At 51.4% G+C, this 23,846-nt stretch overlaps 1 protein-coding gene across 1 annotated transcript in view; it reads right to left on the bottom strand.

Moving 5' to 3' along the window:
* Positions 1-23,846, bottom strand: part of FAM222A (family with sequence similarity 222 member A) — a 54,850-nt gene that overhangs the window by 7,244 nt on the left and 23,760 nt on the right. Inside the window, exon 2 of the mRNA XM_031032958.2 lies at positions 17,128-17,255. Coding sequence (XP_030888818.2) covers positions 17,128-17,209 — 82 coding nt within the window. The 5' untranslated portion in view covers positions 17,210-17,255. The remainder of the gene's footprint in view (positions 1-17,127; positions 17,256-23,846) is intronic.

Genomic DNA, 23,846 nt, shown 5'->3' with positions numbered 1-23,846 from the left:
GCCACTTGGGCCAGGCTGGGCCCCCTACCCTGGAGCTTGGTGAGGGCTCTAGACTCTCCCCTGGATGGGGGGGGCAGCCACAAGTTCAGCCCAGCTACACAGCCCCATGTGGTCAGGGTAATGACACAGACAGGGCCTCACAGAAGGAGCCAGCTGAGCCAGCTGTCCCCAGTGGTAAGGATGGGTGGCAGGGCTCACAGGGTTAATGTGTGGCAGGCGAGGGGGGGCAGCCTGCTGGGGCACCCCAGGGCCTCTCTTCGATGCTACTCCCTCCCTGCCTTCCCTGATACCTCCAGCTGGACTAGGGGACCCCCCCCCCGGAGGTCCCATCAGCACCTGGGCATGGCCACCACGGGCACCACAGCAGATCCTGGTGGCCCTGGGCTTGTCCTTCTGCCCCAGCAGACTCGGGCTCCCTGAGCTGGCCTGTTCACTGCCGTGTCCCCAAGTGTCTACAGGACACAGAGTAGGTCTCTGGGAATGTCTTACTGGATGACGAGGCTGTGTCCGGACGGACCCCTCCGGCCTGGGGGTCCCTGTTCGTGGCCAGTCATGACACGTGGGAGAACGAGTCCCAGGAGGAACTAAGCCAAGGAGACAGCCCTGTGGAGAGCTGCCTCTCCGAAGCCTCCCTCCAGCTTCCAGGCCCTTGCCTATGTGGGCCGTATACAGGGCCGTGTACAGGGCCTCGGAGAAGCAGCGACGGTGAGAGCGGTCTCTGCCCTCACGGAGCTGACAGTCTAGCAGGGCGACAATCCTGTATACCACGTCAGGCAGCCACAGGCCCCGGCAACAAGGACAAAGCGGGCGTGCTAGTTTTAAAACCTGTCCACGAATTCTTGGGCAACTCCTCCCACAAGTAGTGGAGGTCGCTCTTCCTGCGCTCGAACGGGAAGTAACTCAGCTACTCAGTTCTGCCGAGGGGAGCGTGGCAGGCGTGGTGCCGGGCGGCCGTCCTGGCTGGGCGGTTACAGGCAGTGTGGCTTCGTACGGAGACCGAGGTGGCTCTGTGTCGGTCTGTCAGGGTGTCCATCCCTGGCACCCAGCCACTGTGCTCTGGGAAGCCCAGGCCACATGGAGACCACGTGTGGGCGTTTGAGCGGACCGCGGGCATCCACCACCTGATAGGAAGCAAGCCTTCGGAAGAGTCCAGCCCCCAGCCCGGGTCTTCCCAGGCCAGCAGAGGCCTTCCTGACCCCGCTCCCGGCAGCATCACGGAGCTGACACGCCCTCCCCACTGTGCCCTGTCCGTGCTCCGAGCACACCAGATGGCTGTGGGAGGCCACTGAATCCGGGGGTAGTTTGTTATGCAAGCACAGTAAGCAAAACAGCAGGGCACGGGGGGCAGGGAGAGACCCGGGGAGGGGTGCCTAGTGTGGACTCGGTGATCAGCGAAGGAGGCGTCTCTGATCACGTGGCCTTTGAGGGAAGGCTGCGAAGTGAGGGAGAGAGCCACGTGGCTCTCTGACGGAAGAGCGGTCTCCGCCGGGGGACAGCAAGTGCCAAGGCCAAGGGGACTGGGGAAGCAGAGTCTACAGGAGAGTGTCGTAGAAGGTGGGCGGGGTTGGGCACTGTGAGGACCTGGGCTCTTGCTCCGCATTGGAGGGCGGGGACCAGAGCAGAGACATGACCTTCCTTGAGTTTTGGTGGGATCCCTCAGGCTACTGGGTGGAAAATAGGGCAGATAAAGGGGCCTCACGAAGAAGTCCTGGGAGCATCCTCATTGTCCCCACGAGACAGTACCCAGCAGGTCCTCAGCAGAAATGTGCTTTGCTGGGCCTTAAAACTCGGGTTCTAGAAGGCTCTGACAAAGTGGGCAAAGGTGTGCAGTACAGGCCTGTGGAAAGGAGGTTACAGAGGGGCTGTACCCATGAGCCCTCGGTCTCTCTCCTTCCCTCTCGAAGGTGGGGTCAAGCCAAGACTTGAAGAGAAAAGTCCCAGATGCCAGCATGTCCCTGCCTGGTGAGGGGGGTGTTTTATTCTCTGTGCTTTTCTGCAGTCACCAGGGGCTGGCCAGGACCGTGTGTTGCGTTAGGGTGGGGGACAGGCCCGCAGCTCTCCTTCCTCCCAGGGCCCTGCCCTTGATGCCTGCGTCATGCAGCCTGCTTCAGAGCTGCCGCCTCTTCCCCTGGCCTTGAGCAGCCCAAGGCCCTCCCTGGCTCCCTGCCTGGGCCCCCGCCACTGTCAGGCTGCCTCTACTCCTGAGCGGAGCGCGGAGGGGGGTTGGCAGCCTTGTGAGAAGGCAGCATAGCGCGGGGGGGAGGGGGCGGCAAACGTGGGCTGAGTCACAGACGTCTGGGTTCAAATCCCGGCTCTGCCGCTCACGGTGTGGCTTCAGGCAGGCCACTACGCCTCTCTGGGCCTCAGTTTTCTCTTGGGCAAAATGGGGATGCTGCTGCTGGTCTTGGGAGAGTTTTTATGAGAGCCATCAAGGGGCCTATCCTCGGGGTGCCATGGTGGCTGGTGGTGATGAATTCACTAAAGCCCCCAGGTGCATCTCTGTAACACCCTCCACTGAGCCCGTTTGTGTGAAGCCTGAACCGCTCAGGTTGGCATTCGAGGCCTCGGCCATGTGACCCTGACCTCTCTCTGCAGCCCTCCTTCCCCACAGACCCTTGGACACACCCACGGTGTCCCTGGGCCCCCTCTCACATTCCGACAGCCACCCTCGGTGGAGCGTTGCCCTGGGCCAGGCATGGTGCCAGATCCTCCCAGCCCTGCCCTCTGACGTCCCCTGGGTTTCAGAAGAGGAGGGGAGACATTCAGGGAACAGGGTGTCAAGTGCGGATTGCAAATGCTACTCCCTGCATGTTGTTGCTGAGTACTGGAGGACAGGGGGACTGGGAATGGGCCGGGCAGGGACTGCGGTGGGTGGGGAGGCTGTGCCCGGCCCAGAGGCACGCACCCCCAAAACCGTGCTCGGAACAGCGCGCAGGGCAAACCGTACACCTGCCGGGTGGGAGGTGGCCCGAGGAACCACTGGTTCAAGAGCTCTGGTGGCACAGAATAGATTCGTGAGCCAGATTCTGAGCCCCCATCATCTGTCCCCCGGACCCCCGCTCTTGGTCGCTGCGCACCACGGACGCCCTGGCTCGGGACAGGTCTCTCACCCTGACACGCTTCCCCTTGGTAACCAAATTCCCACTGGTCCTTTAGAGCCCAGCTGGAATGATGCCCCCTTGTGCTCACAACCTGTGGACACCCTCCTCATCTGGTCTGTGTCCATCGGTCCCCCACACCCCGGTGGGAAATCCCCTGTCTCTGCCCACCACACCCCCCAGCTCCTGGTGGAGACTGGTGAGTCTGGGGTCAGGTGGAACCGTTCATATAGAGCCTGGCGTACAGAAGGAGTTACGCACTGTGAGAATGGAGTAAGAAGCTGCTGCCTCTGATGCTCCAGGTCTCTGCGGGGACGGGCTCTGCACCCCCTCCCCCGTCCCGGGGCCCCCATGCTGTAACTGTCCCTTATCTCCTGGGTGAAATGCTGAGGGCAAGCCCGGCTCTTTCTCACCACCCCTGACCCTTGAAAAAAAGTGTGGAACCACAGCAGGTGCTTGCAAGGTGCTGCGGAGTCCAGTGACGCCCCTGTTCCGAGGCCCCCGGGGAGGCTGCGGGGTCAGCAGCCAGAGAGAACCGGGGCTCCCGTGCGCAGGAACCACGGCACCCACCCTGCAAGCTGGGCCGCCCTGCCCCACGGCCCCCATTAGAGTCCTGTCGGGAGATTTAAAAGGCTGGCTGGAAGTGCGGATGAGCTGTTCCTGCCATTAGTTTAATGTTATGGGCCTTTTACAGGTGCCTTAAAGAGACGTGGTTATTAATGAGTATATTAAGCCAATTAAAAGCAGCCCTTTGAGTGGGGTTTAATATTGCTACAGGGAGACAGGAGAGCGGGACTTGGTGGCCCCTGGCGGCCCCCCGCCAGGAGGGGAGAAGCTCGGGAGGACGGGTGGGGGCTCTGCAGGAGAGCAGGTGCAAAGCGAGGACTCCGGCTGGGGTGGGGCCGTGGCGGAGCAACGCGCAGCGTTACCGCTTTCGGGGGCTGACCTTGGGCAGGCCGCTTAACGGGACCCTCAGTTTCTCATCTCTGAGGGGAGAAGGGGTGGACAAATCACAGGTGGCCGAAGTCCATGCGATACTCTGCCCTGTAAGGCCCGTGGTAGTCGCTCCCCGAGGGGCAGGTAGAGGAGGGCATGGTGGTGGATTCAGGGGTGGGGGTGGCGCGGTGGGGAGACACCAGCCCAGAATTCCTGCTCCAGGCTCCGGGGTTTTCCGTGGGCCCCCAGGCACCTCCCATGGCCACATGCCTGCCCTCCAGGTACTGTCCAGTTGATGGCAGGTTCCTGCCGGTCCACTGGACACACTCTTACAGAAGTTGTTCCCTTGGGGGACCTGGGATTTTTTTTTTTTTTTTTGACTGTAAGATGGAGCTGACTGTGGCTTTCCCCTAGGAGGAGTGGGAGGACTAAAGGTGTGCCAGGCACACAGTAGGTGCTCAGCAAATGTCATTTCTTTCTCATGCGGTTGCACATTTTGCTTGTCCTTGCCTTCGGGCTCCAGAAGCCACCAAACTCGTTACCTTGCTGAAATGGGGGAGGGGTGTCCCGGGCAACTGAAGGCACAAGGGGTCCCTGAGCACAGGGCCTGGCCCAAGCCCACAGGGAGGAGCAGTCCGCATCTGAATTCCCCTTTGCTGCTGACACTCTGCCCTTGGAGGTGGCAGCCTCCTGAATGCTCAATTAACGTGACACTAATTAGCTGGTGGCACCAGCAGAATCCCTAATGAGGCCGCCCAGGAAGTGGGGGAGGTGGGGAAGGCGGCTGGGCCAGGGCAGATGCAGCTGTCCTCTGGCCTGCACTGGGAGGACTGGGGGGGAGGGACGAGGGTGGCTGCCAAAAACCCCGACCTGCCCCCAGCCCGCTGACCGGGGTGTGAATCCAGGTGCCCCAGCCACCAGCAGGGTGCCTTCAGGGGGGTGACGCAGCTCCCTGGCCTCCACCTGCCCTAAGAGAACAGACTGGGGGTTCCGTGAGAGAATGCATGTCAGAAATCTTGGTACCTGGGTGGGTGCTCAGAGAAGGCTGGCTGCCTGCCTTCTAGCTCTTTTTGGGCCAGACTAGGCAGTGCAGGGTGGCGGTGATCACTGGGCACTGCAGGAAGGATGCTCTCATTCTCCAACCATGTGTGTGCACATGCATGCAGGCTCACACGTACCCACGCTCAGATGTTTAGGGGCACGCGTGTGGACTCACAGGTGCCCAGATATTGAGGGCTGTCCTGTACACAGAGACGGGGAGGTGCTCACAGGCTCACACGTGCATCCACACACGCCTTCCACACCCTGGAGTGCCCAAGGGGGCCCTGCAGGCTGGGCTGGGCAGACTTTAATCCCTCACCCAGCCTGACCTTCCTGCCCCTCACGTGTGTCTCAGTTTCCCTTACCTGCTCCCTGCCTGGCCTCTGAGAGCCTACTGCTCACGGTCTCCCTGTGCCCAGCTCGCTGACTGCTGCCTGCCTGGTGCCCTTTGGAACTGCTGCCTCATCTCCCCTCCTTGTGGCCACATACATACCCACTCTGTCTCCATCCACAACCACGTGGGTTTGACTCATCTACCCTTCCCTCCCCATGCACCCGGCCCCCTCCCACCCCCTGCCCCTCCGCATTGCTCTCTCGCTCTCTGCAGTCACATCCCTGGCTGGCTGTTCTGGATACTGGTCCATCACTGGTGCTGCAGACACCCCCTCTCAATCTTTGGCTAGTCTTGACTTTTTTTAATGGTGCATTTTGCTGAGCGGCAGTTTTTAATTTTAATGTGTTCCAACTTGTTTCCTTTATTTGTGCTTTTTTCCCCTTTCCATTTGCAAATCCTTCCTGATGGATATTCCCCACCATTTGCTTCAAAGAATGATACGGTTTTGCATCGCATGGTACCAGATTTTTAGTCTGTCTGAAAGTCCTCATTGTGTGTGGTGTGAGGTAGGGCTTCAATGTCATTCATTCCATGTGGATAACCGGGGTCCTAGCACTGTATGTCCATCTCCAGAGATCTGCAGCTTCTGCTTTGTCCCAAACTGAGCTCACATGCACACTGGTCCGTGTCTAGACGTTCTGCTCCATGCCCTGGTTCCCTCTGTCCCCGTGCTGATCCCACCACCTCAGCCTTAAGCCAGAGCAGTACTAGTCTGGTCCCCTACACTTACATTCTTTGTCAGAAGCGCCTTGCCCATTCTTGGCCTTTTGTTCTTATCAACTTCAAAGTCAGCTTTTCAAGTTACACACACACACACACACACACACACACACACACACACAAATGGTCAGGATGTAAGGATTGGATTGATTTTCCCCCTATTGAAATCTCTGTCCATGTGCAGGGCGTATATCTACGTTTATTTAGGTCTTTAAAAAATATCACTGAATACGCTTTTCTCCACAAATGTCATTTACCTCTTTCACCAATTTATTTTAGTTTCTTAACATAATAATACCGTAACGTGGATAAAATGGACAATTCCTAGAAAGACACAAACTACCTGTCTGACTTACGAAGAAACAAAATCCAAACAGACCTATAACCAACAAAGAGCTGGAATTAGTCATCAGAACACTCCCCCACAAGTCAACACCACAGTGGGATCCCACTTCCCAGCCAGGGGGATGGCTGGGATCAGAAAGCTGGGTGGTTAAGTTTCGGTGAAGACGTGGAGGAACTGGTGCCTCACCTGTGGCCGGCAGGCGCACACAACAGCACAGCTGCTCCGGGGACTGTTCTGGGAGCTCCTCAAAGAGTCGGAGAATGGCCACGGGCCCAAGCAACACAACTCTCGGGTTTACCCGCGAGACCAATGAAAACCTATGTCCCCGCAAAGACTTGTACACGAACATTCACAGCAGCATTACTCAGGATCACTCCCAAAGGTGGAGCAACCCACACCCCTGTCCGTGGGCACATGGTAAAGAAAACATGTAGCCATGCAAGGGAAGATTACTCAGTGATGACGAGGAATGACGTATGGGCACGAGCTACTTGGGGGCTGAACCCCGAAAACATAGGAAATGAAAACAGCCAAACACAAAGGGCCGCACATTGTAGGATTGCATTTATCCTAAATGTCCGAGACAGACAAATGCAGAGACAGTGGGTGAGCAAGTTGAATATCAGGAGTCCGGAAGAAATGGGGACTGACTGTTCATGGGTGTGGCCTTTCTGTTTTGGTGATGAGACAATGTTCTGAAACTTAATGGTGGTGATCGTGGCACAACCCTGTGAATTCACACTACGAAGTATTCACCAGTACACTCTGAATGGATGGAGTGTGTGGTATGTGTTACCATACACGGAAAGCTGTTTCCAAAAAAAAAACTGGTAATAGTATCTTTTTTTAAAATGTAATTTCCAGCTCTTTGTAGTTGGTATACAGTAGGAGCCAGCAAACCACCACATCTAGGCCAAGCCTGGCCTGCTGCCTGCTTTTGTAAATAAAGTTTTATTGGAATACAGCCACGCCGATTCATTTCCGCGCTACCACATGGCCGAGCTGAGTACGTTGCCATAGAGACTGTATGGCCTGCAGGGATGAAAATACCCGAAAAGTTACAGGAAATGTTTGCCAACTCCTGGCGCAGGGGAACACGGCGGTGTTTGTATGTCGGCCTTATATCTGCACTCTTGCTGAATTCTTTTGGGGTTTCCATGCAGCTAGTTTCACTTCTTTCTAAGCCTTATAGCTTGTTGTTTATTTTCTCTGTCTCACTGAGCCGGCCACGACCTCTGTGCACGGTGGGAAGGCAGTGATTTGGATCTTTGTCTGGCTCTGATTTTAGCAACCCTCAGGTTGGTTTGTGGTGGGTTACTCGTGGATGCTCTGTCGCAGAGGAAGTTTGCCTTCCTTCCTAGTGTAAGAGCTGATTTTTATTTGTTAAATCATAGAAAGGGGACTGACCCCATCTGGCCCTCTCCCAGCCCTTCATCTCTGAGCTTCTGTCCCCTCCTAGGCATGGTTCCTGTGGTGGGGGTGGACTGGACCTTCCTTCTGTCCCCAGGCTGCACTCAGCAACAGCTCCATAATTGAATCTGCTACTAGAGGTTTGTTTTTAATTTTATTGGAATTTTAAATTGCTTTGTTTCTTCCGTATTTTATTAGTGTCAGTGGAAGCAGCTGCACCTGCAGGAATGCTCGTGGGGCTGCCGTTCCAGCCTTTTGGGGTCAAGGCTGGTGGGTGAGGGGTGGGAACGGGGGAGAAGAGCCTCTCCCTGCCTCTCCGGGGTTAGCAAGCCCTTCCTCCCATGAAGATGAGGGAGTGGGCTGGAAACCTTTTGTCCCTTTGTTGAGCGCGGGGCGGGAGGCTCCCACTCTCTGGGGGGAGGTGGGGCAGGTGAAGTGTTTGGGTCTGCAACCAGGCCCTGGGGGTTCTCTCTTGTTCTTACCCTCCCATCACAGTGAACAGGCCCAGAGCCGGCCAGTCACTCCTTGTCCAAGACCACACACATGCCCCATTTGGGGCACAGCCAGGATTTGACCCCCCGGACCATCTCCGTCTCCAAGCCTTTGCCCTGGGGGCTCATGGGAAGGAAGGCAGGGTGGGCCTGCTACTCTCACCTGCAGAAGGGCAGTCTGAGGCTCAGAGATGCTGTGTCGCTTACCCGAGGCCTGGCAGAGCAAGGGTGGCAGCTCACATCAGTCTCCTGGGGTAGCTGCCTCAGCTCTTCCCTTCCTGGATGGCAGATCCCTGAATGCCACCCCCAAACCCTCACAGTGCCTCTCTGGGGCTCTCTGCACAGCCTATACTTAAAGCAGTGCGGACTCCAAGTTTACGTATCAACACCACGATGAGAAAGTCAAATCTTTATTAGCAGGGAAGGTCCTGAGCAGCTGAGAAAAACATGCTTTTGTCCCAGGTATCAGCAGGTCCTGTTTGGGACCCAGGGACTCTGGCCAGCTGGGAGTGGCCCAAGAAGTTAGGCCTGAGGTAGGGGAGGGGAAATGGACCCCCACTGCGTGCGTGCACGCGCATACACACACACACACACACATCTTTTCCTTTTTTTTTTCTCTCCGGGTCACTTTCTCTGGTCACGTGTTCCAGCTGCCCAGGCTCCTGGACACAGGGCCACCCCCACTCCTGGCTCCTCCACCTGCCTGACTTCAGGCCCCACAGAGGGACATTGCAGCCATTTCCGGTTTGCTGGCCATGTTCTGGGCCTATGTGGTTGCCATGCCTTGTGTAGAGGCAGGATGCTCTGATGCCATTTTATAAGGAATGGAGGGAGGGCATCTCAGACTGGGCATCACATCTTCCCTTGACCAGGCTTTCGACATTATTGTCACAGGTGGTCAGAGCTGGATGGCCTCTTAGATCCACCTGACCCGACCCCTTGCTTTACAGAAGTGAGAACACTGGCCCCTAAAAAGCTGACCAACTTGTCCAAGGACAGTACACATGGCCCAGTTGAGACCTTTCTCCTGGGGTGAGAAATGCAGCACAGCCTATGGTCTGGTCAGAAAGCTCAGGGAGAGCCCTTTCCGTCTCAGTTCTGCCCAAAGGCCACAGGCACAGGAGGGTCTGCCTATGGCCTGACTGCCCCAGAGTCATGCCCAGGAGGAAAGGGCAGGAGCCTCCTCTGCCAAGTGTCCAGGCCTTAACTGGCAGCCGGGCACCCAATTCAATTTGCTTATCTCCCTTCCTGCCTCCCTCTTTCCTGTGCTCTTCAATTACAGGCAGAGTCACGGTCTTTTTCAATAAGTGCAAAGATGTCAAAGGGCCTGACTGAGCTGGAGAAGCAGGACGTCCTTGGTGGCCCTCCACACTGTCTTGTTCAAGCCTTGGAGCAGGAAGGAAGGACTCGTCCGGGCCATCGTGCCCAGCCCCTGCCTCTAGCCGGCGGCATAAGTTAAAACACACAGATCCTCTGAGCCAGTAAGTCCACCCTGGGAGAATTTTTTTTTTGCACAAATACACATAGATGTACAAAGATTCATTACAGCCCTGTTCTGAGTAGCAAGAGACTAGAAACAACCTAAATGTCCAACAGAGGGATGGTTTAAAATGTTATTCTTTATCCATGTAATGGAATACAATGCAGCTGTTAAAAAGAATGAGGGCATTCTTTCTATCAGATGGTGCGTAATTGTTGGGAAATATTGGTAATGAAAAAAGGCAAGGAACGAAGAAGGTGGGGGGGGATGTGAATGTTTATACAAAAGGTATTTATTGTTCCTCCTACATGTGTATTTTTCAGAAGGGTATTTAAGAAACTGCCAACATTGGTTTCCTCTGAGAAAGAGAGTTTTCATTTTAAATTCTCATGCTTTCTGAATTGGGTGCCATGGACAATCTATTCAGTGAAGTACTTAATTTAATAAAAGAATATGTTCTCCCTGAAGGTCATATAAAGGAATGAAGGGAACTGTGCATGAAAAACATACTCCTTGAAACCAAAGCCCCCCCCCCCCACACACACCAAATTATCTGTCATTGTCCTGTTTTTGATAAGGCAGACAAATATTTCTCTATACCCCTATCTTTGAAAGAACACCAGCAGAAGAACCTCAATTTTGATGAATGTTGATATAATACCTTCTCTTTCTGCAAATACCCCAGAAGCAACATGGAACAAAAACACAAGTTCCATTTGTTGGCAAAACTAGGAGACCGCTAAATCCCTAAACAACAGCAGGTAGACAGGCTGCCCAAAGCAACAGAGATCAAGTGGGGCTGAGGGAGGAAGCAGAAAGAGTGCCATAGCTGTGCATTTCGGAAAAAACCAGCAGCATACACTTCCCAACTGTGATGGATACACCCTGTACCAATCTAAACCCCCTTCTTTGCTTCAATGAAACCAGGGATGCATCAGCTGGTTATAGACCTTCCCTGGGCCCACTTGGTTCTGAAAATCAAAGAAGGTAGGGCTAAAAAGAAATCCCATGAATAAGCCATACTTGTAGGAACTGGGTTTGTCTCTGAAGGCAACTGGAGGGAAATAGCCGGGCTGAGAAAAACTCATCTCCTCCAGAGGCAAGTAATAAAACTGAACCAGCATGGTATTTAATTGAAAGGAAAATGAGAAAGGCAAAGCCTAAGTAACGGCTGGCAAAAAAAAATTAAGAAACCCCACTTCCCATCAGAAAAATGTAGCCACAGACGAGATGAAGATTATAGCCAAATATTTCATTGTGAGGGAAAAAACTTTGTAAACAATTGTTTCTATAAAACAAAAACACAAAGCAGATATACAAGAGTAGAAGAAAAAACTTATAAAAGCAAAACGGGAAAATGGAATGTACAAGGAAAACAAAAAGTGCAAAAAAAAAGTGAGCAAAGTGAAAAGGAAGACAGGCAAAAGACAGACAATCTTTGCTTAACTACAGTCTCCAAAGAAGGAAACTGAAATTATACAAGCCTTGGATCTGCCTGTCAAAAGGGCATGGTACTGTGTTCTGGAAAAAAGAGACTCTGAACGGTCAACCCCAAGACACATGCTAGTAAAAGTAGTAACAGGAAAGACATGGAAAGATCAAAGTGAAATCTAAAGACGGAAAAATCAGGCTTCAACTTCTCCATGGCAACATTCAACATTAGAGGAGAACAGAATATGGTCTACAAAGATCCTCAAGGAAACAAAGTGACCCAGGGATAATTTTTCACTCATTCAAGCAGAAAGTCGACAAGATATACCTTTCTGAACTTGGGGGAACTGCTGGAATGCTGGTCACTTGAGGCCTTAAGCCATACACCCATGGACTAACTGGATGATGGGAAACTAAGGTGCAAGGATTGGTGGTGAGCACTGACCCTATTTCTCTGGGAGACAGACTGAAATAACTGTGGGACTGTGGTGATGTAACCAACATTACAAGTCCTGGGAACAGAGTAATGGTATCACTAATAACAGAAGGTTGGGAAGGGGAAAGAGAGGAATGGAAGTAGAAGTACATAGATATCCTCATATTTAATAGTTGGGATCAAAAGATATATTTTTTTAAGATTATTATTTTTTTTTTAGTAGTCTCTACACCCAACATGGGGCTCGAACTCACAACCCTGAGATCAAGAGTTGTATGCTCTACCGACTGAGCTAGCCAGATGCTCCAAAAGATATTTAAAACTGATGTCAGGTAGGGACACCTGGGTGGCACAGGCTTTGTTAAGTGTCCGACTCTTGATTTCAGCTCAGGTTGTGATCTTAGGGTCGTGAGACAGAGCTCCGCATCAAGCTCTGCGTTGAGCCCTGCGTTGGGCTCAGTGTGGAGTCTCCTTGAGATTCTTTTTTCCTCTCCCTCTGCCCCTCCCGCTTTGCTCACTCTCTAAAATAAATCAATCTTAAAAAAGAAACCGATGTCAGGTAATGAATGAAAGCTTAATTCGAAGAGGTGAACTCTAAGAAAATGTAGGGAGCAAAAGGAAATACATTGATTTCATCATTTTGTTCATTTTAGGGACAGTAATAGATACTGTTCCAAAGAAATAGAGATCAGGGTATTATTTAAAGTTACAGCATTAGAACAAAAACAACCTTCTTTATGATTAGTGGGTACACAGTGCAGCACAGATCACATAAAGAGAGACTTCTTAAGATTTATTTGAGAGAGTGAGCAAGAGAAGCAGACTCCCCAGTGAGCCCGACACGGCTCAATCTCAGGACCCTGGGATCATGACCTCAGCTGAAGGCAGATGCTTAACCAACTGAGCCACCCAGGTGCCCCGAGAGAGACTTTTCAAAGCAATTAAAATAAAGCACAAAATAGATCAGACACTTGTCATATCAATAAATGTAAATGGGCTAAAACATTAAAAAAATTTTAAAAAGCCATTCAGATTTTCTCACAAAGCTTAATCCAGCTCTACGGTATATGAGTCACATCTAAACCAAGTAATTTAGAAAGGTTGAAATGAAAGGATTGGTAAAGTTTCAAGGAAAATGTGAATCAAAAAGGCAGAGGTTACCATCATATTAAGTATGGCCAAGAAAGACGCAATTCACTATAAAGATTTAAAGTATTACTATCTCTGTGTTAAATGACATTGCATCACCATGCATAAGGCCACAGCTGTAGATGCTGCAAGAAGAGATAGACTGGGAACAGGTGAGTAGTAGGTGTCTAATTCATTTCTCCATCCATGACAGGTAAGCAAGGATATGGAAGACATAACTAACATAATTAATGGGAGAGATACAATTTGTATACACCAAACTTTGAATCCCCAAAATAGCCACACTTCTTTCCAAGTCCCATTTGAAAAGTCACAAAACTCACAAAAACTGATTACACCACAAAGAAAAATTTAAGTCCAAAAAAGAAATCATGGACAACATTCTCTGATCATAATGCATTGTAACTAGAGATAATGAATTACAAAAGCACCTACTACCTGAGTGGATAGGTGGAATTCAAATGAGCCTTAGGTCAAAGAAGAAATCAAAATTAAATTATAAGAGATTTTAAAAATAATGATAAAAATACCTTCTATTGGAACCTATAGGACACAACTAAAGCAGTGCTCGGAGAATTCATAGCTTTAATATTTTTTTCTTTTCTTGTTTATCAGTATAAAGAATTAAGCCACTAACTCAAATTTTTTAAGAAACAAGGAAAGTACAAAGAAGATTTAAATACTAATAAAAGCATAAATTAATAAATTAGAAGGCAGAAAAGGGTAATTACTAATAGATTTCAAAGATGGATCTTTGGGAAGGGGAGGTTGGTAACCTCTTAGCTAACTAACCTAATCAAGAAAAATGGGGAATGGGTTTGGGGAGGGAAGCACGAAATGTACAAGAAATAAGGATGAAATAATCACTTAAAAACGGTAAATTAATTTGTTCAACCTCATGCAAGTAAATTTGACAGCTGGATAAAATGAATACTTTTCTAGACAGACATAATTTACCAAACTCATTCAAGGAGCAGTAGAACAATTATAACAGACCAATTATTATGGAAGAATCAAAGAGCTCCCACCCCAAAGAAAGGCACTGGCCCAGACTGTTTCATGGAGGATCAACTAATCTTTAAAGAACAGATAATCCATTTCTACTTAAACTATCACAAAGCATAGAGAAAGAAGGGAAGCCTCCATTTTCTTTATGAGGCAAGCATAACACTGATCATGAAACCCAACAAAAATTGTTCCAAAAAACTGAAAACTAATCTCACAGATGAAACTGCGGCAAAACCCCTAAGTAGCCAAGCCAATCCAGCACTGTATTGAAATATTCACCATGACCAACTGGGATTCAACCAGGAATGCAAGGATAGTTTGATGTAAAGGGATCTTCTATCATTATTCCTATTACATGATTAAAGGAAAAAAACATTGTCTTCATAGACACTGAAAAGGCTTTTGGTAAGCTTCAACTTCCATTCTTAATTTTTTAAAATTCTTAATAAAACAGGAATACTCAGACACTTATTTAACCTGATAAAACATCTGCCCCTGAAACCAGCATTTTGCATGATGGGGACATCCTAAAAGCTTCTCATTAAAGTCAGGAATGAAGCAAGAGTGTCCATTATCACCATTATTTTTCATTGTTCCAAGGATCGCAGCCAACACTATTAAGTAAGACAAAGAAATTAAGGTATAAAACTTCCAAAGTAGGAGGTAAGGTTATCATTTGCACATGATAAAATAGAGTAATTGGAAAATCTAAGAAACCAAATGGAAAAACTATTACAAACAATAAAAGAATTCAGTAAGGGGGCAGGAGTTAATAGCCTTTATATAAATAACCTCCATTTCAGGAAGAAAACACTAGCCAAAAAAAGGGGGTAACTACCCAGAATTAAACTTTTAAAATATGCAAGATCTAGATGAAGCAAATATTAAAACATTCCCAGAGACACACAAAAGTCTGAACAAACTGATGGTCCTAGAGGGCATCAACATAAAAAAATTGCTTCCTGAATTATAAATTTCATGCAAGCCCAGAAAAAAAACAACAGGATTTTTGTTCTTACCCAGATGAGTTGATTCTATAGTTCAGGCAGAAAAATAGCCAATTTCCACTTCTAGAAATTTAGGGTGGGGGGCCTAACAAGGAACAACAAGCACCACCAAATATTAAAAGGTGTTATGTGCATGATACAATGCAAAGGAACCTTGAAAACATGCTAAGTGAAAGAAGCCAGTTGCAAAAGACCACATGCTACAGGGTTCCCTTCTTAGGAAAGTCCAGAATAGGGTAAGGGGTTTCTTCTTGAGGTGATAAGAATGTTCTAAAAATGACTAGGGTGACGGATACAAAATTCTGTAATATACTAAAAACCCTTAATTGTACATGTCACATGGGTGGGTTTTATGGTATATGAATTCTATTTCAATAAAGTTAAAATTTTGAATGCATTATAACTCTGTAACAATTAAAACAGCATTGCCCTAATGACTTGCGTATGCTTGGATCCATACCTTACACTTTATACCATGTATTTAAAAAATTAAACTATAAAAAAACTAGAAGAAAGCCTGGGGAACTTCAAAAAAAAAAAAAAAATCTCAGCATGAGGAAGGACATTCTAAGTATGACACAAAATCCAAAGGCCCTAAAAGGAAATACAGATTTCACTTCACAAAGACATGGCAGAATCAAAGACAAATGATAAATTGGGGAAACCATATGCAATTCAGATGACAGAGGTCTAATTCCGCAATATACAAAGAGCTCCTATAATTCAATAAGGACAAAAAACCACCCAATTGAAAAAACGGACCAAGGAGATGAATAAGGTCAAAGATAAAACAAATGGCCCCAACATGAAAAGATAGTCATCCTCATTCATGTTAAACTTAAAACCACACTGTGATCCTACTTTCACTGATGAGGTGACCCAGCCTAGAAGTCTGATACCATGCTGTGATGGTGAGGGTGTGGGCAAACAGGCTGTCTCACCCAGAGTCATCTCAAGATGTTCCTCAGACTACATCTATCAAAAGTACAAAGGCAGAGAACTTTGACCCAGTATTTCCCTTTCTAGAAGTTTATCTTGTAGATTTATTCACATCTCTCTCTCTCAAAATCTAAAAAAAAAAAAATTATAAACACCTATTAAGAAAGGAGAAAGAGCAACAGTGTAAAAGCACAATGATGAAGGGCAACCAATCTCGTGCTATAGGACAGCACCAACAGGGAGCTAGCTGTCCCCCTACCCTTTTTCTTACAGAGAGAGCAAGCGCACGCACATGAGCCAGGGGGTGAGAGTGGGGGGGATGACTCTTAAGCAGACTCCACCATGCCCAGCGTGGAGCCAACATGGAGCTCGATCTCACAATCCTGAGATCATAACCCGGAGATCATGACCTGAGCTGAAATCAAGAGTCGGACGCTTAACTGGCTGAGCCACCCAGGTGTGCCCCGATAGCTGTCCCCTTTGAAGAGACAATAATAGTTCATTTCTAACTGAGAGCTGCAGTTTAAGAACCCAGGCCTATGTTACCAGATCCTCTGATTTTTTTTTTTTTCAAGAGACATTATAAATCCAGATTATTATGCAAATCTCCCTGTTTTTCAAATGTTTCCAAATACTTCAAATTACAAAAAAGACTCTATTGTGGCTAAAAAAAAAAATCAGATCAGAGGGTTTGGTATTCCTGTCCTAGATGGTCAAGGAAGACAGACCCCTGGAGATCACCAAGTCCAGCTCCCTAATTTGACACACTGAAAAAGCAAGCCCCAGAGAGGGGAAAGACATGCCCAAGATCACACAGCAAATCAGGCCCCAAGCTGGGATATCACTGAGGACTATGTGCTTCCACATTGTCCTCTTTGCCATCAGTGCCAGAAAATCATGGTAGGTGAGACAGACATGGTGCATCGTGGGGTCCCAGGCAGGGGGCTGGGGTTGGGGTCAGAGGGGATCCTGGGAAGGAGGTCACACTCCATGGGAGTCAGCCAAAGGGGGTGGGTGCCACTGTGGGGGAGGGGGTACAGCACAGGCAAAGGCCTAGACCACGGAGAGCTCTGGGCAGGATTGTGGTGGGTGGATGTTCTGGGGTTCCGGTGGCATTCCCTGCTGGGATCTGCCCCACAAAGGCCTGAGGAGAGAAAAGCTGGGTGTGGACTCAGTGGGCAGAGGCAGGGGACAGGGGCGGGGGCTGGAGAGGCATGAGCAGGGGGAGGGCGTGCACTCACACTTTCGGAGCTCCAGGCTCTTGCTCGGGCAGGCCAGGTGTTGGCCCGGTGGGTTCTGGGTCCTCTGGAGACAGGCCAGCATGGCGGAGCTGGGGGCCCGCGGTGGGGCACACCGAGCAGCAGGGTCCCTGTGAGGAGGGAGATGAGGTGCTTGTCACTCGGGCTGCTCCGTGCCCGCCTCCCACTTCCCCCAGCTACTTCCAGCAGCCTCCCCACTACCCAGCAGATCACTGGAGACTCTCAAAGCAGATACCCCTTCTCCCTTATCTGACAGATGAGGACGCTGAGGCCTAGAGGCACCAAAGGAAAGAAAGGAAAAGAATCCAGATCTCGAGTGGTGGATTTCCACCGTGTCGGGGCCAGAACTGACCGGTCCCACATGCCCTGGCCCTGCTCACTGTGTGGGTCACCTCCTCCAAGAGGCTGCCCCGATGCCCCCAGGCCTGGTTAGATCCTCACCCCCTCCCTGTTTCCTCAGCAGGTTGCCCTTCCAGCCAGGCGTGGCCTGTGGCTCTCCTGTCACCACCTGTGAGTGGGTCTGTCCCTGCTCTTCAGTTTTGAGCTCATGGAGAGCAAAGACGCCATGTAGTCACCTTTGGAAGCTACACGGGGTGGGGGTGGGGCGCCCACGAACTGCCAGTAGGCGTATGGGTGTTCCAGTGTACTGAAGTGTTGTTCTCGAGCATTCTCACAGCACCCCTACAGGGAGATATCCAGGACGGCATCCCTGGGAGAATGCAGTCTCCAACCCTGAGCAGTGCTGAGCCTGAGCCCTGAGCCCAGGTCCCAAGGGCCACCAGGGTTCCCAGAACGCAGAGCCCCTATGGGGCAAGGTGAACATGGGGCAAGGTGAACACAGGCCAGCTGGGGCTTGCCCTGGAGGCCATGAAGAGAGGGCGGGGATTTCTCTGCAGGGCCCCTCCCTTCCTCTCTTCCAGGTAAGGAGCCAGAACCAGCAGCCAGACAGCCCTGATGTCCACCCAGCCCGACCCGAACCCACCCCCACAAGTGTCCTGAGCAGCCAAGCTGGGCCAGCTCAATCCTCCTGCCAGTTCTTAAAAAAAGGAAGAAAGACGTGGGTGGAGGGGTTGGGGGGATGTTTAAGGGGAAGAAAGGGGAGTTATTTAATACTAAACAGGTGTCTGGAGCCCTTAAATTCTGCTGCTTTCTTCTAATAATGAAGTATTCATGAGGAAAAGCCTTTTTTCACTACTTTCTTAAGATACTAATTTCACAACAAGCTCCTTGTTACGGCGCAATTATTCCAATCTTGAATTTCCCCGAGACGGTTGCAGCCTCCTGTCTGTCCTGACCTCTCGGTAAATGAAAGACAATCACGTAACCACCTTTCATTATGCTCTATTTTACTTTCAGCAAAGGTACCCTGAAAGAAATGATTTACTCTGAAAGGGACTTTTATTCAGTTTCAAAACCAATTTTCTCCTATTACTGTCTCAAAAAAAAAAAAAAAAAAAAAAGTAGGGGGGTGGATGGCGGAGGGGAGATGGTTCTCACCCACCCCCACCCCCACCCCCCAATCGCCAGCCTTAATGCAGCCACAATGCAGTCAGAGCTGCGCTATCCACTTCCCGGCTTTGATTTCTGGTAATTTTAAAATATACCATTACAATCAGGCATAAATTACACAGTTTAAAAAGGGCATGAAGTGGGGTTTATTGCAGGGATGAAAGCCCTTGACAGAGGGAAGGAGGCACCACTCCTCGGGGACAGGGGACCTGGGCCCTTTAGGACAGAGCCGCACACACACTGTGCCGCTCGGACACCTGGGGACACGCGGGCAAGACGCCGTCCACGCGCACTACATACATCTGCCGAGATGGGCACGCCGCCGTCCACCCGTACCCACAGCGCCGCGCCCCTCCACGCCCCCTGGCGCCCTCGCGTGCACATGCAGGCTGTCCACGGTCACGCGCAACCGCGTGCGCGCCTGCGAGGTAAGGGGCCGGCAGCGCAGCCCCTCCCCTCGATACGCCGGCCCGGCCCCGCGTCCACCTCTCACCGCTCTGACACAGGGTGTGGGGGACAGAGGGGAGAGCCCGAGAAGGCCGGCCAGCCGCAGGTGAACCTCCTCTCCACCTGCAGATGGGAAAATCCAAGCCAGAGAGAGCTAGCACCCCGCCCAGGGCCACCCAGCAGGCAGTGGCTAGATAAGCCTACCCCCTCACCAGCGGGTAGCCCCCAGGGCTGGGCTGGAAATCTGGAAACTACATACCCCTGCCCCAGTGCCCACTGTGTGACCCCAGGGGAGCCTCTGATCCCTCCCAGGTCATTATCCATCTGCATCCTGACCATGCCCAGCACCGCGCCCCCAACCCCTGCAGGTCCTCCTCACTTCTTGCCTTTCACTGGGTGCCAGGGGCCCAAGAAGCCCAGCCCCTGTCCAGGTCCTCCCCTGCAACTCCCCATGGGCCGCACATTCCAGCATGCTTTGCAGCTGAATGAGGCAGGCTGGGGGCTGTAATTGTTGAGGATGAGGGGCAGGTTGCCTAATCTGGGGCCTCTCTGGACCTCAGCAGCTGCCCTCTCAGTGGGGCTCTGGTTTTCAGAGTGCTCCAATGGTGGACGCCTAAGCAGTTCTGGGAGCCGAGAGGTCACCAGCTCAGGGAGTGACAGAAGATTCCCCCAGAAGAGACAGGACCCACGTTCAGGCCTCAGCTCAGTACAACAGCCTGCATCATTTCATCACTGGCTTCTGGAGTCCCCACAGCCCAAGTGACCATCTTCACTTGAAGGAGAGAGGTTTTTCTCTCTGTGCCTCTAATCCCAATTCACTGTTCATTTTCTCAGGAACCGTGTGCCCTGCTGCTGGGGCAGGTGGGGGGGTCAGTGTGGGAGGGACAGGAGCCAGCCTAGCACAGTGATGAGTGGGTTACCACCAGTTCCCGCATCATCCCAACCATCTACAACAGGACAGAGTCAGACCCCCTCTAACCCCAGAACAGAGCCCAACTTTCTTTGCCTATCCCGGCCAGCCCTCCTAGCCCTCCCTCCAACCGGCTGCCCCACACCCCCAAACCTTTGCCCGTGCTGGTCCCTGTGCCCACAGTTTAAAAAGGGCATGTGTGTACACAGTTTTAACTCCAGTCCATTTTAACTCAGACTCTGGCTCAGCTGTCCTTCCTCTGGGCATCCCCCCTCACAGTCTTAATCACACCAAGTGGTAACTGCCAATTTTCATGTCTGTCTCTCTCCACTGGACTGTGAGTTTCTCAGGGGCAAGGACCATGTCATATTTGTCTCTTTCTCCTGGTGCCTGGCAAAGAGTAATCATTTAATAAATAGGTGCTGAATGACTGGCTGAATCAATGAATCACTTATTGTCAGACGAAGTGACCAAGGCCCAGAGAAGCCAAGCATCCTGGGAAACGTCACACAGCAAGCTGGGACAGGAACGGGGCAGGCGCGTAAAACACTCATGTTCTTCCCGTGACCCCACCCTGCCCCCTCTCTGCTTGGCATCATCCCATCTGCAGAAAGCCAGCTCCTCTGAGGCCCCACCCTGACTCATGACTCCCCCAGCCGGGGACCATCCGGAACGCTGCTCATTTTGAAACCCTATCTGCAAATCAGGCTGTTTATAAGCCCCAAGGTCTTTTGTGACTTTAATAAAAAAAGGGGATGGGGGGAGGGAGGGAGAAAATGTCGCAAGCCTCAATGATTAGAATGCTTTGGCATCATTCCTGACGTGGGGGCTGATAAGACGTCTTATCTCAGAGGCACCCCTAGGAAAAGGTCCCCTCCACCAGATAACGCCCCCAGCTGTCGATATGCCCTTTCATGGCTGAGGATTTAGATAAAGGAAATGTGACAGGGGAGGGGAAAGAAAGGAAGGAACTTTCCAAGTTCGAGGAGGAATTGAGTCTGTGCTGCTTGCCTCAGCAGAACAATGCATAGGAGAAGAATGTCTAAAGGCTGTCTTTATTTTTATTAAAAGAACAGGGAATTGGGGCCTTTGGCCCTGCCTGCCTTTTGTCATCTCTCCCTGCCTGTCTGGCTGCAGGGGTCCTTGGGAAGCCCCCAGCCAGTGGGAGGGGTTGCTCACAATAACCATGCACACATTAGTACTAATAATAGCGCTGCCCATTTATCGAATGTTCCCTCTGTGCTGCGTCCCGCGTGCATCCTGTCCGTCATACCTCACCGCTGCTTCCTAGCAGCCTCTGTGGTGGGTTCTGTTTTTATCTCCATTTCACAGATTAGGAAATGGCCAGAGAGGGGAAGTAATCTGCACAAGGTCACACAGCTTTTAGGTGTCACCCCAACCAGAAGACTGCACCTTCAGCCTCACACATGTGCGGCCCCCACCCTCGGCTCCATTGTGGTGGTGGGGTGCCCTCAGCCCCCAGCTCCTGGGCAGCTGGGCAGGAAGGAGCCAAGGCAAAGCCCTGCTTCTCCCCAGTGCCCAAATCCACTCTGATTCTACTCCAGCAGGGGCTGGGATCACAGGGAAGGAGGTGAGGACGGGAAGGAGGAGGAGGGGCTCCCAGGAGCCCACTTACTCATCCCATAAACATTCACGGAGGACAGCGTGTGAGGCCTGCGTTGGGCAGAACAATACTGAGAGGAATAAATTGAAGACCCTGCCTCTGGGAGAACCGTTCTGAGGTGGCTGTCATTTACCCACCCATTCACTCACTCACTCACTCATTCATTCATTCAGGGAGCAAACACTCCTTGAGCAACCTTTGAGGGCTAGCCCCATGCCATGTGCACTGTACAAAATCAGTAAGAATGTCCTGACAATCCTTGGGGCCTGCTTCTCCCTCCCTCTCCCTCTGCCTGCCACTCCTCCTGCTTGTGCTCTCTGTCAAATATAAATAAAATCTTAAAAAAAAAAAAATGTCCTGCCAAAAAGAACATCCAGTAAGAACTGACTTCCCACTCCCAAATCCAACCCAATGAAAATGAACTTTTCTGGGGCGCCTGGGTGGCTCAGTCAGTTAAGCATCTGCCTTGGGCTCAGGTCATGATCCTGGGGTCCTGGGATCCAGTCCCATGGTGGCTTCCTGCTCAGTAGAGAGTCTGCTTCTCCCTCTGCCCCTCCCCCCACTCCTGGGCTCTTACTCTCTCTCAAAAAGTAAATAAAATCTTAAAAAAAAAAAAAAAGAAAATGCACTTTCCTGGCTTCTCCCTCCAGATGCTATTTCCCGAAAGTGGCAGGGGGGCAGAACTTTCCCTCATGCATCCTGCAGGTCTGCAGTCTCCTCCTTGCCAGGCCGGGCTGGCCCGAGAGCAGGGCAGAGTATGAGGACATGCTTGGGCTCTGCACAAGGGCGAGGCTGTGACCTCATGAAGGCCATGGCTATGCCACTTCCAGCCCTTGCCCTTCCCCACTCCTGGAGCTGCCTACTCTGGCCTCGCTGGCTCTACCCAAGGCCAAAGACTCCTGGGGCTTGGAGGGGGAGGTCATGCCAGGCCCTTCCCAGTGTCCAATGGGAGTAGGACTTCACAGAGGAGAGCCAGCCCTGGATGCCTCAGGGTGGGGGGCGGGGGGCACCTGCCCACACCAGGGCTCTGACTGGCTCAGTGACCTGGAGGAAGTCACAGATCCTCCCTGACTCTGTTTCCCTCACTGAATCTTGATAATCTTGATGGGGAACAGCCCAGTGGATTTCATAGGAGGGACTTCCAGCTTGGACATGAGGGAATGTTTTACGATTTGGTTTTCAAACAATCCAGTGCACTAACTGTGTGCAAGGCAACAGGCTAGGTCCTCTGTTGGCACACAGAGGGGGTTCTAGATGCAGTCTGTGCTTGAGGGATTTAGAAGGTTGAGTTGGGATGAGAGGGGGAGCTGGGAACGTCCAGCAGTTCACATAAAGCACTGGGGGGGACTGTTGGGACCCTGCTATTCCTCAGGGCTGCACAACCTTCATGGGGGAGGAGGCAAGGGCTGCCAACAGTTCTCACCGTGATCCCTCTGGCTGGACAGGAAGCCTTGTTCTCATTCCCCCTGTCCTGGCCACGGAGCCTGGCCGCAAGTGCCGGGAACAACGTGAAGTGGTGATGGGAGGCCCAGGGCCTGGGGAAGAGAATGAGCACTGGATTGGGAGCCTGGGAGAGCTGGAGTCAGATCCTGGCTCTGTGGCCCTGAGTCACTTTTCTGTGACAGTCCCCAGCACCACAAGCCAGGCCAGCACGAAGCCTCAGAAAGCTCAGTCCTCCCTAAACAGCGAGGGACAGGAAATCGCCTGCCCCTGGCCAGGATGGCGGGGCAGAGGGACCCTTGCCCAGCAGTACCTTAGCGAGCCTGGGTGCACAGGCCCTCCCCCACAACAGGAGGCTCCACCGTCTGTCTCTTTCTTCCTCTTCCCTGTCTCTCTCCCTCTCCCTTACTCCGTCTGCCTCCCTGGCCTGCTGTCTCCCTTCTTTTTTCCTGCTGTCCCTCATTCTTGTTCCCCTCCTGACCCCACTCTCCCCTATTCCTTCCCTCTCTCTGCCTCTCGCCAACCCCCTCCAACCCACTCTGTCTCTCTGCAAGGCAGCCAGAATAGAAGCCCACCCCCATCCCCCTCCTGCTGCTCCCTCCCCCATCCCTGTTCTGAGCCTGAGGCCTTCCAGGGGACCCTGTTAATAATTAAATGTTAATCTAAAAAGCAATTTGAGCTGCGGCTAGGCAGATCTGGTTAGAGATTACATTAGCATGGAGGAGGCGAGGGTAATTTTCTTTAACCCCTCTCCTGATCTCTCAAGCCCGG

The sequence above is a fragment of the Leptonychotes weddellii genome, chromosome 13 (assembly GCF_054177405.1).
Source record: "Leptonychotes weddellii isolate Sample4059 chromosome 13, ASM5417740v2, whole genome shotgun sequence".
NCBI classification, from domain to species: domain Eukaryota; kingdom Metazoa; phylum Chordata; class Mammalia; order Carnivora; family Phocidae; genus Leptonychotes; species Leptonychotes weddellii.
This window is presented reverse-complemented; position numbering and strand designations above follow the sequence as displayed.